The sequence below is a fragment of the Aedes aegypti genome, chromosome 3 (genome assembly GCF_002204515.2).
Source record: "Aedes aegypti strain LVP_AGWG chromosome 3, AaegL5.0 Primary Assembly, whole genome shotgun sequence".
In the NCBI taxonomy this organism is placed as follows: domain Eukaryota; kingdom Metazoa; phylum Arthropoda; class Insecta; order Diptera; family Culicidae; genus Aedes; species Aedes aegypti.
This window is the reverse complement of record NC_035109.1, coordinates 351325208-351342551: the sequence shown is the minus strand read 5'-3', so window position 1 is coordinate 351342551 and position 17344 is coordinate 351325208. Positions and strand designations below refer to the sequence as shown.

Genomic DNA, 17344 nt, shown 5'->3' with positions numbered 1-17344 from the left:
AAAGATAAGTGATTATCTATATTTTTTCTCTAGAAGTGAATCAATGGGCTGGATAAAGAAACAATAAACTGCAGGATAATTAAAATCGCTCAAATCATATTAAAAAAAAAAAAAACAAATTTCTCAAGGAGCTCCATTAGAATCTTCATAATTAAGCCAAAAAGCCTCTAGGAATTCCGCCTTGAAAATGTACAAGAATTCAATTCCAGAATATATATTTTTTGCAGAATTTATAAAACAATTTCTGAAACATTGTTTTAAGGAAGATCTTCACAAATTTCTTCATGAATTTCTTAATTAATCCCTGCCCAGTTATTTAGCTAAATTGCTATTTTCGGAAGTAAAAATATGCCTGGGATTTTTCAATAAATTTCTTCTGGAGATTCGAAGCCAAAAGACATTCCAAAAATACTTTTCGTTAATAATTCCTGTAGAATCTGAAGTATAATTTACAAAAAAAAAAACAAAGAATTTGTAACGCAATTTACAATGCATTTTAAAAATATTTCTGAAAAACTTATAATGAACTTTGCGAAAAAGATTTTAATAACTTTTTTGGAAAAACTAGGGCTGGAAAAAAACGGCTTCGGCACCAACACAGCAATGAAAACATTCAGATGTTTCTTTGTTTTGTCAGCTCAACGGGACAAGATTGCCGAGACTGGACGAACAATTTCACCATAGATGCCATCAATTCAAATGAACACGCCTCAAAGTGCGACTGATTTGGAGATTTGCCTACAGTTCTTATGGAAAATCTGCCGAAGAGAATATTTAAGGCTGCCGACATTAGTCACACGGATATTGGTTGTTCGAAGCGTTATAAATAAGTTTCCAAGAAGGTTTTAACAAGTCTATCGGTGTGAATTGATAGAGGATTGAGCAGCGCATACATGTAAACAGGCAAAAACGTAATTTGTCTGCTGATGTTCGAGAAAACTGCAAAAGAAGCGCGACATCGGTTTGGACTGCCAAGAATACGTAAATTCCCCTATATGAAGGAATTTGACAGAATCAACGATTATTTAGAAAAAATGTTAGGGCAAAGTTTGAACTTTTTCAAGGTTTAGCAATTTTTAGCAAATCTCAATATTATTTGACTACTTTCTAAAAGATTTGAAGCAAAAGGTATAAACCACTCTTCGATATACATTAACGAATTTGATCACTAAAATTCTTGAGACTGTAAAAAACTTACTTGGTAAAACGTAGTTTAGAGATAAATTAAAAAAATCATTCACACGAAATTATTAAAAAAATGAAGCGAAAACAGAGAAAGAACATATTGCTGGAATCAAAAATTATGGCCGATTTTTTTACTTTTTTTTGAAGCCTTAGGTAAGTTCGAAATTCTTTGAAGAGATATGTTTTGAATTAGGCCTTGTTTTTCGCCAATAATTGCAGCTTTTTTACGTCTTAGAAGTTCCTTTAGTAATTTTGCCTATTTACTTCTTTGCCGAGACCTTTTTTATCAATGAATTTCTTTAAAGAAATCTTATGGGGACAATCATCATCACCGGACACCTCGATCAGGGCACCCTTCAAGAACACAGGAATTCGTAATTCAGTTAAAAGGCTACAATATGCTAGAACATTTGAAATAATATGGTTTGCCTATGGTACTCAGAAAATATGAATTTAAGGAACCGACTTTCTAGGATACTGCCGCTTTTTAGTATCACAGTATTTTGAAACGGAGATGTCGAGCGACAGCAGGACGATTAATTTTTCGATGGTCGCACAACTCAACGAATTCAGAACCGCCACACTAATGCTGTGAACGACAAGCTAGGTTTTCCCACTATTATTGAACAAAATAAAAGAACGTAACTACTGAAGAATGTTTATCAATAGATTCAGAAGATTTTACTTCACTTTAGAATTATGTAAACATTTTTTATTCATATATATTTTCATTCAAAATTCTGGAGGGGGCCTGGAAAACTCTGGGGGGGGGGCCAGGCCCCCCTGGCCCCCCCTGTTCCTACGCCAATGCTCCTGGCCCATTTGTATGAGTTTACCTCTGATACTATCGTTACTAGTAAGGTGCAATACAGCAGTTCGTGAACAATAAAACGAACTGCTGAATTGCACTTTTAGCCTACCTCAAAGTAAATGCAGGTTGATTTAAGTCTTCCATAGTATTGACGAAGACATTTCTTCCGATGTCTTGACAATTATTCTCTTCGCTCTCAACATTATTCAGGTGTTAGTAGAAGTTCTGCTTTCACCTTTCGATTATCTCATGCTCGCAATTTTATCACTGTACGTGGCCAGAACCATTGCGGGATGTGTTGTGAGGCCAATCGTGAGTCATACCAAGTGAACAAATAAAAATATACTTTCAAACGTGAAAAATAAGACAGCTTTCAAATAATTGGTGTCTCGAACACTATGTCATCATTTAGATATGAAAAATGAGAACGCTGAATAGGAGTTAGGAAGGGATCGTCATCAGTATTGACAGACTCACACTCAAATCTCAATCAATGAGCTCTCCTGCAAGAGCAAACTCATTAGAGATCTGCTTCAAAAATCTCATCCAAAATTCGTGCAAAATAACTCAATCACTCTGAAGCCGTAAAAATCATTCAGTCGTGAAGCCCGTCAAAAACTTGAGAAATGCTAATGTTTTGCTGACATTATAAAAGATAACTATAATTCTACCAAGCTAACAAGAAATCATTACTTTCTTTTAGTAAACTGTGGAAATTCGAGACAATGAGTCAAACAGATGGGCAAGCTCAACCACGATATTTTTACTACTGAGTTGCTCGATCAACATCTCCTACCTAGCTTGATGGCTACAACGTAGCATCAGTCTTCGGCAATACGACTCCAATTGCTCCGAACGTTTTGGGTCACTCTTACACTGCGTACGCCCTCGAGTTCAATGTTGAACAGTAAATTCGGCAGTGCGTCTTCAATCCGTCTAACGCCACAAATGAGGTTGGCACGTCGTCTGCAATGCAAACACTTGATTTCAAACCATACAGCGTAGCACGTTTCAGCCTTATTAGTTTCACCGAAGGATGACATTATCTGACACATCTTTATTTTCACTGAATTGTACGCTACCTTCAAATCAATAAACATATGGTGGGTTTGCAAGTTGTACTCCAGGAATTTATTTAAGATTATTTGCAATGTAGACATCTGGTCCGTTGTCGATCAGGCCTCACAAAAAACAGCTTGGTATTCACCAACGAAGGACTACTCGAAAGGTATCAGTCTTTTTTCGTCTTGCCATACCTTTAGAAGTACTCGGTGGATCGAAGCTCATTGGCAAGAAAATGCTCACGGAACACTAAGCTGAGAAGCAAGCTCTGTCCCAGTGAGAACGTTATGCCAAGGAGAAGAAGAAGAAATAGAAGAAGACGATGTAGCAATATTGTTGAGTATTTCAGGGCACCTTTCCTTATTTCTCCTAATGTTCTGTGCTACTATGCTTGATGCTGCCATACTTTGATATGAGGATAGATTTAAGACAATTGGTTTGATGCTGAACTGTGCTGGAGACCATCTACGAATCTCCGAACGCAGTTGGAAGCGTTCATCACTTGCGATGTCTGTCACTGTTGAGGCACACATACATAAATCTTATATTAAACACCTGACACATGATACAAAGCTTGATGCGACTTACCTCACCGTAACGTAGAAAAAAACGTTAACCTTCCAGTCGTCCTGCAGTTGACCACTGCCAGAAAAACGATGTTTTTCACAAAACTCAACAGCGCGAAACAAATTTGCATCTTTTCCATACTCTGGAACTTTGTATATAAACAACGAGACAAAAACTGCACTTTTGTTTGATGTCAGATTTGTCGTAAGTCATGTTAATATTTTGCTGAAGACGTAACACTTTGACGAATGTAAACAACAAAGTGGTAACATAGCGTAACGCGTCAACAAAAGTCACGCACTGGTTCACAGCATGACTTATAAAAATGGCGCATCTCTGGTGGTGGTGCCAAAACGTGGTAAAATTTATTTTATTGAAAAACTTAATATATTTTGCAAATATTGTAATACTTTATTTTAGTAACTAGTGGTCCCGGCAAACTTCGTCTTGCCATCAAGTAGGCTGTTGAAAAATGTTATGGAACCTCTCACACAACATGACATGTTAGTACTCCCCCGTTATACCAAACTTTCCCACAACTTCCCTAAACTTTTTCATCACACGAACACGTCGGAGCTCTTCAAAAAGACAACAGTGAAAGAATTGTGCAAATCGGGTGTCCCGTTCTAAAGTTATTTCGTGACATACAAACACCACTCCATTTTTATTTATATAGATTAAAAAGATTTATAAATTACGTCTTATGGATGTCCCAGAAAACTAAATATACATATAACGAAATCACCTGGAGGCGCTGCATGTGCAAAATTTGACTTATAAGATGTCGCGAAAAGGCCTTCCACGTACAAAAGTGGAGGTGATATACGTGAATATATTATGTGAAGAATAATAGCATACAATGCGAGTGTATAAATTTTCTACCGAACTAACCTGTGATCTTATGCGACTTAACTTATGATAACAAATGTGGATTTGACAGCTGCCACGGATTGACTCGACTTACTTTGTACGAGTGTACGGGACGAATCAAAATATACAAATGATCTCCGAAAAAAGCGATAAAACTCATCAATCTGACGATTCTATCTACCGTGTTTTGCAGGTTTGACATAATTTGTATGAGTAAACGAGTTATCGCGTAAACTTTCATGCGACTTCTGGTTGTCTGGGGTATTGGCATCGTATTAAAACGGTTAAATTTTAAATAGGAATTGAAATAAGGTGAAATATATGCACACTCTATTATCTGAGAAGGAATACAAACAACATACGTCCATTTGAAAAAAGTCTTCGAGAATTGTTTTGGCGCAGTTTGATTTCACGTATCATATTTTGATTATACTAAAATTGATTAGATTGGAATAGTGCTATTCATTATTAGATAAATTATTCAAAACATCTCATATGCTTAATTTCACTTGTACCGATTTCACAAATCACTGCACGTGCAGAAACTTTCAAAATGTTCAAAAGCAATCTTTTGACTTGGAATAAACAGAGAAAGATTTGTGTGTGATCAGTTTGCAATATGAACATGGTGTGTGTAATGATGAACGCATTACAATACATGCAACCATTTACTAATCATGACAATGTTTTGAATCAACATTTTATGAAATTCTTTTAAACTGAGGATTTTCTATTATTGAACCCAGAGATTATTAATATGATCCTTACAGCTTATATTCAATAGATATGACCTAGAGCTACTTGAAAATAAAACCCTTAGCAGTTGTTATGTAAGCAGTTCGGATGAACTTATAGTACGCTGACAAATATGCCAGTGTATCAAATTAATTGAGTTGGAATTATATCAAAGCAAATCTTTTTGAAATCTCACGCAAAATAAATTACGTGTACGTTACATTATTAGAAGCTAGCCTTAAAATACCTCGAACGGTGCGTGATATTTTTTTTACGGAAATAAGTTGCATTAGTTTGATATTATTTATATAAGCTCTTTTTTGAAATGATCTTCTGGCCCTGAGAAGGGTCGTTTTGTAGAACAACATTAAATGATTACGAAATTCTGTCAGCACTGTGTCTACATAACAATGGCGCGAGAACCCAACTTAGTTTGTTGCCTTAGTTTAAATGGTTCCAGCATGATGCCGGCAGCAACGATACGACTAAAGCTGCGTAAGTTTTGGCCAACTTGTATGTTCGGTGTCTTGGACGGCGCATAACAGGAACATGTAGTGATCGCAGGACAATGGAAGCTCAGGTCAATCTTGAAATGTTAAGCGATTCACAAACCAAAAGCTGATTTGAAAGGTTCATGGTAGGAAAGAATTTCACGCGCAAGTGGCTTTGGCGATCAAATTCTTAAAAAGAGCACTCTCCAGCTTGAAAGTGAAAATGGAATGAATCCAAATCTGGCGAAAGTAGTTCGTTCAATACCCCTATAACAACAGATAATGCTTCTCCCATTCGTGCTCTTCGCTTAAACAAGGCCCCAGTTGTGTACATAAACATAATTTCCTGGCTAGGGATTTACATGTCTCGTATGAAACGCGTTCAGATCAATTTTTAAAATTTCAATTAAAATGGTAAGTTCTTGATTATATTGCGTATTTCTTTCTTTACTGACTGCGAAGTGCGGCTTCATAAGTTCGAAAATGTGAATAAAAGTGCAGAATACCATCGAATCATGTTGGTGTTGTCAAAGCAGAATAAGTGGATTGTGAAAAATGAGGCCGCACCGACTCAATTTGATGCAATCGCGCACTTTTATTAATATTTCCGCACATGTTACAATTTCTGCAATAGATCAGTCCAGTTGTGAAACAAACGCGCACATTTACCAAATTATCAATTTTGATATCATAGTTGAATTATTGAGTTTAATGGCATATATACATTTGAGAAGAATTATCCAGCTGCGATGAGAGGAAATTTCCAGTTAGCTGTTGTGAAGTATAATATAGGGCACTTATAAGGGCCGTTGTACACAGTAATATAATGTTATACGCCAGACAAAATTTCGGGCTACCGTACACTCCCGTAAATTTGAACAGTGCCTCATGCAAACCATCGGGGTTCATTTTTAATTTGAACATCTAGTCACACTAAAAACGTTTTTCTCAGCCTCCTGACACTGCCCATACTACGCCATTGGAAAATAACAAGCAAACATCTTTGGAAGTGGTTCCCACTGACAAATCAATATTTGTAAACAAATAGTCGTTTAAGGATTAACAATCGAGAAAGGCGTAATCTTATATGCAGAAAAAAAAATCTTTTCTCTCAACAACTGTTATATTGGCATAAACAATCGGTTGCTAACTATTCGTTTGCAATACAGCAAGGTAATTTGAGTTGGTGTGGTTGGCGTGGAACACATTAAAAAATTGGAGATAAATTTCCCTGATATGATTACGCCACTTTACGTTGTTGTTCTTGAGTTTTATGCCGACCTCAAAAACATGGCTGCCTAGCACCGGGTTGGTTTTTCTGGTAACCTCTTTCACTGTTTTGTTTTGATTCTGCGTTCCACAGCGTTCCATTTCACTTTACTCCGTTCCATGTGCTAAATGACGTTTGAACCATTTTTAACTGAACGGTGTGAAAAAAAGCGGGGTACAAATTAAAAAGTGTTCAGATTAAATGTGGTCAAACCATCGGGGTACTCGGTAAAATAATTTCAGAGTGTGACCATTTTTCGTTACATGTTCAATTCTTTGTTTTTTTTTTTTGCAATTGTAGGGGAACTAGGTGTAAAATGCGCCTTCGGGGTAAAACGCGCCACCCTTGTTTTGAACGAACGACGTGCTTTGGGGCGCAGTTTTTCACACGAGATAATGGAAAATGTATTATAATGCTTCTCTACACATATTTTAAAGTGTTTTCCTGGCAAAAATCGTTAAAAATTAAAAAAAAAACGTTTTTTGCTGTAATTTTGTGTTATTTTCTAGTTCATTTTTCAAGCCGATAAACAACAAAACTTTTGACACTATCACCGAGAATCGACTTGTGCATTCCCATAGTTTGTATTCCATGCGAAAAAAGTGTTGAATTTACCCTTAAAAAGCGTATTGAAGGACTTAAACTTTAATCATCTCGTGGGGCAAAACGGCCACTCCTATTTCATAACACCAAAACAGCCGTTTGAATTTAAATTCCAGCAAACGTAATGCCAAGCTGTAGTTACGTGCCATTTTGACTCTTACAAATGCACATTTTTCGAATCAGCATGTATACTATAATCAAACAATAACATCTGATCAAACGCCTTTATGTATGCAACGTATTTGCAAGCATGATTGCGCATGCGTGCGCGCGAACGACTAACGCCGAGATCAGGTGGCGCGTTTTACCCCGCAAAAAATAAAAATGCAGATAAGCAAGCATTTTATAAAAATTGATTTATTAACTCCAGAAAAAAGAAAATGGATAGCTGTTTCTACTATTTGATAGAAAACATATTTGTCTATGAGATCTATGTAAATAAAAATGGAATAATGTTTGTATGTCACGAAATGGCTCACGAACGGGGCAACGGATTTGGATAATTCTTCCCCCATTTTGTTCGTCAAGGGTTCCGACGTGTTTGTGTGTATAAAAGTTTCAGGATGTTCACCGGGAAAGTAGGAGAAACGGGACTGAAGGGAACTGTCATTTTGTATGGGACGATTCATAGCGGTTTTCAACAGCCTACTTGATGGCAAGACGAAGTTTGCCGGGACCACTAGTAATGAATAAAAAAAGGCTTACAATAATGTTCTTCATAGCTAAAAACGCTTCCTTCCTTAGAGGGCGCGTCTTACCCCCAGTTACCCTACCCCTATATGTTGCCAAAAGACGTTATCCAACGTCAAAATAACTGATTGGTTGCCTTTTTCATATCTAGGGTAACTGGGGGTAAGACGCGCCCTCTAAGGAAGGAAGCGTTTTTAGCTATGAAGAACATTATTGTAAGCCTTTTTTTATTCATTATCTCATAGACAAATATGTTTTCTATCAAATAGTAGAAACAGCTATCCATTTTCTTTTTTCTGGAGTTAATAAATCAATTTTTATAAAATGCTTGCTTATCTGCATTTTTATTTTTTGCGGGGTAAAACGCGCCACCTGATCTCGGCGTTAGTCGTTCGCGCGCACGCATGCGCAATCATGCTTGCAAATACGTTGCATACATAAAGGCGTTTGATCAGATGTTATTGTTCGATTATAGTATACATGCTGATTCGAAAAATGTGCATTTGTAAGGTTCAAAATGGCACGTAACTACAGCTTGGCATTACGTTTGCTGGAATTTAAATTCAAACGGCTGTTTTGGTGTTATGAAATAGGAGTGGCCGTTTTGCCCCACGAGTTGATTAAAGTTTAAGTCCTTCAATACGCTTTTTAAGGATAAATTCAACACTTTTTTCGCATGGAATACAAACTATGGGAATGCACAAGTCGATTCTCGGTGATAGTTTCAAAAGTTTTGTTGTTTATCGGCTTGAAAAATGAACTAGAAAATAACACAAAATTACAGCGAAAAACGTTTTTTTTTAATTTTTAACGATTTTTGCCAGGAAAACACTTTAAAATATGTGTAGAGAAGCATTATAATACATTTTCCATTATCTCGTGTGAAAAACTGCGCCCCAAAGCACGTCGTTCGTTCAAAACAAGGGTGGCGCGTTTTACCCCGAAGGCGCATTTTACACCTAGTTCCCCTATATATTTTTAACAGAGGGTTATATTTGACTAAGTGTTTATGTATATGGATTTCGGTCCCACACGGTACTCTGGCGAATAGTTTTCTGGGATGTGTCAGCTATGTAGAATCGACTGGGCTCCGGAGGGTTTTAAAGAAGATCTATTGTCGGCTGGGATATGTAGGGAGAATAAAATACCTAATATTTCCGAATGGCAACTCAGAAATTCTGAGTCAGAATGTTGTCTTACTTAGAAAGATCTTTATGTATTTGAATGATTCGTTGTTGAATATGCAAACTCCCTACAAATTATATCATCATCACTGCTGAATGATTGATAAATTTTGTATAAATATAAACAGCTTCTGCAAATCATTGATCTAAAAAAAAAGAAAACAGAAATGCAATTTCGTGATAACGCCCGTAACAGAAAATAGGGTATTGATAAATTTGTTAAAGGTTATCTACGAAACGCCTCATATCAACAAAACCGCGATACATCTAGAATCGAAATAAACCCCCAGCTGTGTTATCGGCAGTTTTCAGCAGGTTATAAAAGATTGTTTTTTCAAAGCAAAGCCCACCATTGAACTTTCGATGTGTAAAGCGATGTCTCGTTTTGTCATTTTGCTAATCTGCCTACTGGCAGGCGTAGTCTTCGCCGTGCGTAAGTTTTTATCGTTCGATAAATGGTATGTGACGATCAATCACAATACTATTCGGTTATCTATTTTGCAGCGGCTCACGATAAGCGAATCGTCGGGGGAATTCCAGCCGAATCTGGTGACGCACCGTGGATGGTGTCGATGCGCAACTCGTTCAATATTCACTTCTGCGGTGGAACGCTGCTGAATCGTAGATTCGTTCTAACGGCGGCCTCTTGCATGCAAGGACGGCTGTCCAGCACCACCATGGCCGTCGTTGGATCCAGATTCTTGAACACGGTGGCAGCTCCTTACTACGGCTTACAAACAATTACGCACCCGCAGTATAACCAGAACACTCTGGAGTTCAACGTGGCTCTGTTCCAGACGATCCAGAATGTTGTGTTCACAAGTATTGTTCAACCGATTCAGCTGAATCCGGACTTCATCATGGCCGGATCGCGAGGCCGAATGTTTGGCTGGGGGTCCACCGCGAATGGGGGAGGCAACTCAAATGCTTTGAACTTTGTCAACCTGAACGTGATTGATAACGACAACTGCCGCGGGTTTTTGGGTGCCGATGGAATGCGTGTTGGTGCTTCTTCCATGTGTACGTTGAACCGTGAGGGACAGGGACTGTGCACCGTAAGAACGACTCGGTAGTTTCCTTTTAAGATGGTTAAGATAATTGAAGTCATATTTTTTCCAGAATGATGCTGGAGGTGCCCTAACTTTGGACAGCCAAGCCATCGGCGTCGCATCGTGGAAGGTTCCGTGCGCTACTGGCCGTCCGGACGTTTTCGTTCGTATTTCAGCGATTCGCGACTGGATTGTGAGCATTATCTAAACAACCATGATTGATGTTAACATAGGATTGTGATAAAAACGATTGACTGATAACGATAAGCTTGTTTGAATGATAATATGTTGGATGATCGAAATATTTTCGACGCAGCGTTATGCATATTTGTTGTTGCCATTTATGACAAAATCGAATGATCCAAAGGCCCATAATGTATGTACATAACTCTTTGTCCAAAATACACTAGTTATCCCTATAGACTAACAAATAATGTTCAGAGACTTTACATCAAGGCTTGGAGGAAATAACTGGAATTTGAACTACAACTACACTGCTCCGGAATCATTGACTTTCTAAAGGATTTCATTATCCGTTACATCTACTAGCTGATACTAGCCAATTGTTCGATTCGAGCAACGATTCCCAGTGGTAAATGCTCATTATTTATCATTCGTCAATGTAGCTTGAGGTAAAAAAATGCAAAACCGAAAGAAAGCGGAATTATGCGGTTTTTTGGTTTAATCGGTAAAAAGTCGAAGCCAAAATATAAAGGCAAAGCAATTTGAAGTGTTATCCAAAGCCTCATATCAGCGCCTCTAATCTAGAGTAAAATGAACCCCCAGTCGCGTTATCTTTAAATCTGGTCAGGTTATAAAAGATTGCTAACCCTTAGCAAAAATCACCATTTGACTTTCGATTCTAAAAGAAATGTCTCGTTTTGTCTTTGTGCTATTCTGCCTAGCGGTAGGCGTCGTCACCGCAGTGCGTAAGTTTCTACAGCTCAATATACAGATCTAGGTGTTATTCATCACACATTTCAATAATTTTGCAGCAACGCCCGATAAGCGTATCGTAGGCGGAATACCAGCCGAAGCTGGTGAAGCGCCATGGATGGTGTCCATGCGAAACTCGTTCAACATTCACTTCTGCGGAGGAACTCTGCTAAACAGCCGATTCGTGCTCACAGCAGCCACTTGCATGCAAGGACGCCTGTCTAGCACAACCATGGCTGTCGTTGGATCAAGATTCTTGAACACGGTTGCAGCTCCCTACTACGGCATGCAGACGATTAACCACCCGCAGTTCAACCAGAACAGTTTGGAATTCAACGTAGCGCTGTTCCAGACGATTCAGAATGTTGTATTCACTAGCATTGTTCAACCGATTCAGCTGAATCCGGACTTCATCATGGCTGGATCGCGCGGTCGGATGTTCGGCTGGGGTTCCACCGAAGATGGAAGTGGTAACTCGAATGCTCTGAACTTTGTCAACCTGAACGTAATCGATAACGACAACTGCCGCGGGTTCTTGGGTGCTGATGGATCACGTGTAGCTACATCTTCTATGTGTACGTTAAACCGCGAAGGACAAGGATTATGCACCGTAAGAACAAGTTAATCATTCGCTTCAGCACAGTCATTAAAACATGAAACCCCATTTCAGAATGACGCCGGAGGTGCCCTGACTTTGGACAACCAGGCCATCGGTGTCGCATCGTGGAAGATACCGTGCGCAACTGGCCGCCCAGATGTTTTTGTTCGCATTTCAGCGATCCGCGATTGGATTGTAAGCATTATCTAGGCAACAGTTGATGGACGATAGCATAGGTCAGTGATATGAACGATTTACTGATAACGAAATATTTTGATCCGAAACCAATTGGAAACGAAAGTTGTATTTTGAATTAAGCTATAGTCAAACCTGCACATAAACTTTTGTTAAATATATTTGTTGAAACTGCTGTCCTTACAAACCAGTTGTACGCAATACCCATGCACGATGCGAGGCAACTCTGGTATACACATCAGGCATACCGGCAGCGCAAGGAACACCCCATGAGACAAGTCCCTCAAGAGCACCATTGACAATCAAAGCGCTTCCCGAGTCACCCATGCAAGTTCCCTGTCCGATCCTAGAGTACGTACAAATGCTGCTGTCGTGAACCTTCGATCGATTCAACAGGCTATGTCTCAATCTGCACTCCTCGTTGTTCAGCGTTCTCACTTCCATGTACTGCAACATGACAGATGTCATCGATCCGTAGCTAGTAGCTCCCCATCCACAAATGGTTCCAATCTCTGCCGCCGACGTGAAAGTTTCGCTTATCCTGATCGGCTGAACCATGGAGTTCATTTCAATCTTGTAAGCCGTCCGCAGCAGAGCGATATCATTCTCCAGCGTTACCTGGTTGAAGTCGGGATGTTCGATAATCTGTGCGAAGTTGTAGCTTTCTCCACCGTTGGTGCGATCGATCGATCCCAGCACTGCGCGCAATTCGTAAGCTTGACGTCCGATGGTGCAATGAGCAGCCGTCAGAAGCCAGCGATCCCCGATGATGACCGCACCGCAGGTGTGGACGTTTCTCAGATTACGGAGCGAAGCTTGGAATGGAAACTGGCCACCGCCAGCTTGCAGACCACCAACTATGCGACCGGAGAGGGTCTCTGTGGGGAAACAAGACTTAGATAGTGATTACCACAAGAGTGAATACAAACTTACCATCCGCAAGAGCTGAGCAGGCAAAGCCAACAATCAACAGATATCTGAACATATTTCGCGTTGTGAATGACCCAATTTGCGATAGAATGGATGCTTTTTATATCCAGCCGCAATAAAGTTTCTACGAGAAAGACACCCTCTCGTGACGGGGTGGCAAAATTTTTCGTATGGCAGTTTAATTCGTAGTTGCTATTCCGTGATTGACCACAACAATCGAAGTTGCACAGAGATTTAATGAATGGGGCTTAGAATTAGCTAAACATTCTGAATGTGCACAAATCGAGAGTCCAAAGTTCAAGAGGCTATAACCGCGCTGGCCACGCCCAATGTGGTCACCGGGGAAGGGAAGGAATGTTGGTTAGATAACACATTGTTACTAGAAATCGAATATACCTCTGCATCTCCACAGTTGTCATGGAACGGATATTGGGTTAGTGGGATAAGGTAAAGATCTGGGAGTCACCAATGTTTGGTATGTGATTCATGATTTAGTCACGCCTAATCGGATTCAGGATATGATTCGACAATTGAATTGTACCGTAAAATGGGGTGAAGTTGATCACTTTCGAGCGATTCTGTTCTGTAACTCCTAGTAGAATGCATGTATTATTATCCAAATATTTTTAAAACATGTACTGCTTGGATATCTATCAAATTATACAAACGAAATTTCGACGTAATGTTCACTTTATAACAAAATCATTTATTTTAAATCAAAAAGTGAAGTTTTTGATTCCGGGGTGAAGTTGATCAATTATTGCGATAAGTTTCTTAAAATAAAGAGATATGCTATTCACTAAATTTAGGGTCACTGAATCTGGATCAATCCTCAAAAAGCTTACAACTTAATGATATATCGGTCAATTTTTAATTTGAATGTTGGAAATTACAGAACACACCACATTAAACGCCTAAAGGTATGCAATTTTCTTTTAAATTAGCAACTCGCGCACAAAAAAGTACATTTTTTTACTTAGAAAATGATTGTTTATCCACAATGCAAATTCAAAACTGGATTTACAGAATATATCTGCAATGTAAGAAACAGTTTATTTAAATATAGTCTTCATATAGCCTTGTCAATAGTCGATTGTTTGGAGAAGAACCCTTCAACAGTTCATCAAACATTCCATAAAAAATCTGTTTTCCCATGGTATAATTATCTTGAATGTCAAACCGAACTTATAAACATCAAGGGCCGCCATCAGGTAATACGACGTCACAAAAATTGTGCTAATTGAAACCAAATCATAGATCTCTTGACAGTTTATACATGTGGGTACGTGAATGATCAACTTCTCCCCACTGATCAACTACACCCCGAATTACGGTACGCCGAAAAAGTGTTCATCACTCGCCCACGCAAGAGCAAACGACATGATTAATATATCAAACACTACTAACGGATTGCGGCATTTTCAACAACAATGCTTGTTCCCATCACTCGCCCCGCAGGAGCATACGACAACGTCTAAGGATCCAACACTACTTTTATGCGCATTAGCTAAGGAAGTTAAATAAAAAACGTGGCAGTTTCTCCCTAAAATCAATAAACATTAGAGATTTCATTTTCCGACCGTTTTGGTTATCCTAGAATTTAAGACGAAAATGGAGGCTTGCCCATGGAAATCCTGGATTCCCGGTATTTCTGGAACATTAAAAAATTACGTCCATCGTTTTTCTAGACTCCCCTCCGCATTTCACCCCAACGGCGCATTTTACACCCAGATCCAGGGTGTCTGTAAATCCCAAGCAGTCATCTGTTTGGTTCCTTGTGTGAGTGCAGCTGATCTGGTGATACTGACTGGAGTTGCAAACACGAGCGGCCAATCAAGCTCAAGCTCAAGCTCAATTGAGAACTCTCGAAACACTAGACTTAAAGTTCAGCTTATTTTTGGTTTAAATGGATAAATTGAAGTATAATTTGCGAAAAACAAAATAACAAGTCTTGTCGGTGGGAATCGAACTTACTATTATTCTATTTATTTGGTTTTACATCAATCAAAGCTAGGTAAAACCTCGCCAACAATATTTCGACAATTCACTTGGTTCATGGCCGCTTCTCTCAATTCTCGACTTCGTCTCATGCTCTTCAGGTCCTGGTGTACCTGGTCAATCCACCTAGCTTGCTGCGCCCCTCGGCTTCTTGTTCCGACCGTATTCGTGGCGAATACCATCTCTACAGGGCAGTTATCCGGCATTCTTTCAACATGACCTGCCCAGCGTAGCCTTCCAGCTTTAGCCACCTTCAGAATACTAGGTTTGCCGTACAGTTGAGCGAGATGGTGGTTCTTCTTTCGCCGTCACACGCCGTTCTCCTGCACGTCGCCGAAGATCGTCCTTAGCAGTCCTTAGTCCTCGGCGTTCGAAAACCCTAAGAGCTTGCATGTCCTCCTCGAGCATAGTCCACGACTCATGTCTGTAGAGGTCTACCGGTCTTATTAGCGTTTTGTACATCGTGCATTTGGTGCGGGGGTGAATCTTTCTCGACCGCAGTTTCTTATGGAGCCCATAGTAGGCACGACTTCCACAGATGATGTGCCTTCGTATTTCACGACTAACGTTGTTGTCAGCCGTCAGTAAGAATCCGAGGTAGATGAACTCATCAACCACCTCAAACGTATACCCGTCTATCGTTACACTGCTTCCTAGGCGGGCCATGTCGCGTTCAGTTCCGCCTACCATCATGAACTTTGTTTTCGACCCATTCACCGTAAGACCAACTCTTGTTGCTTCGCGTTTCAGGCGGGTGAACATTAATATCCATGTCGTCCGCGAAGGAAACAAATTGTCCGGATCTCATGAAAATCGTGCCTCGACTGTTAAGTCTGGCTCTCCGCATGACACCTTCAAGGGCAATATTGAACAACCGGCACGAAAGTCCATCACCTTGTCGTAGTCCACGCCGAGACTCGAACGAACTGGAGTGTTCACCCGAGATCTTTTTTTTTTTGTAAACACATTTATTTAGTTCATACTACATTTAAAGACAATTACAACATAAAACAAAGTCAAGTGCTTCTATTGTAAAACAACTGTTGACATCTAAAACAAAGTTTACATACACAATAAACATTTTTAGAGCCTTGTTTCTGGTATTCACTTCAGTGTTATTCAGTTCTGGTAAAGATAACATTTTGTAGGTTACTCTTCTATTTAAAATTGTGTCTAATTTCAAACGAAGATGATTCCACAGATGTTGCACGCGAACACATGTTGAGAGTTTGTGCTCCAGATCTTCAACTGCATTTGGACACCGGTTGCACATTGGACTGTCAATCCTATTTTGTCTGAAGAACAGAGCAGCGTGTGGTATTTTCTCGTTGATGACCAAATAGTAGGTGGACTTTTCCTCCGAAGTAAAATGTTTTCCGCGAATGTTTTGCCAAACTCTTGCCCAGTGAATATTTGGATTTTCTTCTACTATTTTTGGTGATTTAATCATGTTTCTGAAGATGGAATGAATTGCTGGTGCAGATGGATTCCTAATCGTGCTCTCAGGGAGATATGGTAACTCTTTAGATATCTGCTTCAGACAAGGATATAAAGCTGGAATCCCAGACACATTCGGAGGGTTGGCCATTTGTTCCATGAACGATGCTGCAAAAGGAGTGTGTTCTCCGCACTGAAGAAACCGGTTCAATAACAGAGCCTTGCATTTGTGCATCGGGAGATGCAGGTTTAATCCCCCTTTCTCTACTGTAAGAGAAAGCTGTTCCATTGAAATTCGGCAAGGATAACGTGACCAGATGAAACCTCCGATGCGAGATGTGATTTTTGCTACTGCAGAGTTGGGAATGCTAAGCACTGACGCCATGAACCAGAGTCTCGAAGTGACGAACGTATTTATCAGTGCAACTTTCTGATGCATACTCAATACTCTTTGCTTGAAGAGCCACATTAGACGAGATGTTTTCTTTATGACCTCTGCCCAGTTGAAGTCAAGGGTGCGCTTGAGTGAGTTGAAGTAGACAACTCCAAGAATTTTGATGGCCTCTTCATTTTTGAGCCAACTGACCATCCGATTCGTAGGTTGTTGTGCTCCTATGTGAATCGACGTCGTTTTAGTGAGATTTAGCTTTGCTCCCGAGCACAAACCGAAGTCCATGAACGCTTTTTTAATCAGATCCAATTTCAACTCTTCCACAACAATTATGGATATGTC

At 39.6% G+C, this 17344-nt stretch overlaps 3 protein-coding genes across 3 annotated transcripts; 2 read left to right on the top strand and 1 right to left on the bottom strand.

Annotated features, from left to right (window-relative positions):
• The first annotated feature begins 9778 nt into the window (after positions 1-9778).
• On the top strand, positions 9779-10844 carry LOC5580223 (chymotrypsin-2). The gene is made up of 3 exons (XM_021854173.1): positions 9779-9901; positions 9973-10523; positions 10588-10844. Exons 1-3 carry the CDS (start codon positions 9832-9834, stop codon positions 10723-10725), a joined length of 759 nt encoding a protein of 252 aa, XP_021709865.1. The 5' UTR covers positions 9779-9831; the 3' UTR covers positions 10726-10844.
• Positions 10845-11294: 450 nt separating this feature from the next.
• LOC5580222 (chymotrypsin-2) lies at positions 11295-12433 on the top strand. The gene is made up of 3 exons (XM_021854175.1): positions 11295-11446; positions 11513-12063; positions 12124-12433. The coding sequence occupies exons 1-3, from the start codon at positions 11389-11391 to the stop codon at positions 12259-12261; spliced, it is 747 nt and encodes a 248-aa protein (XP_021709867.1). The 5' UTR covers positions 11295-11388; the 3' UTR covers positions 12262-12433.
• On the bottom strand, positions 12323-13284 carry LOC23687895 (chymotrypsin-2). The gene is made up of 2 exons (XM_021854174.1): positions 13180-13284; positions 12323-13124 (listed from the first exon to the last, which is right to left on the bottom strand). Exons 1-2 carry the CDS (start codon positions 13229-13231, stop codon positions 12427-12429), a joined length of 750 nt encoding a protein of 249 aa, XP_021709866.1. The 5' UTR covers positions 13232-13284; the 3' UTR covers positions 12323-12426.
• Positions 13285-17344: the final 4060 nt, after the last annotated feature.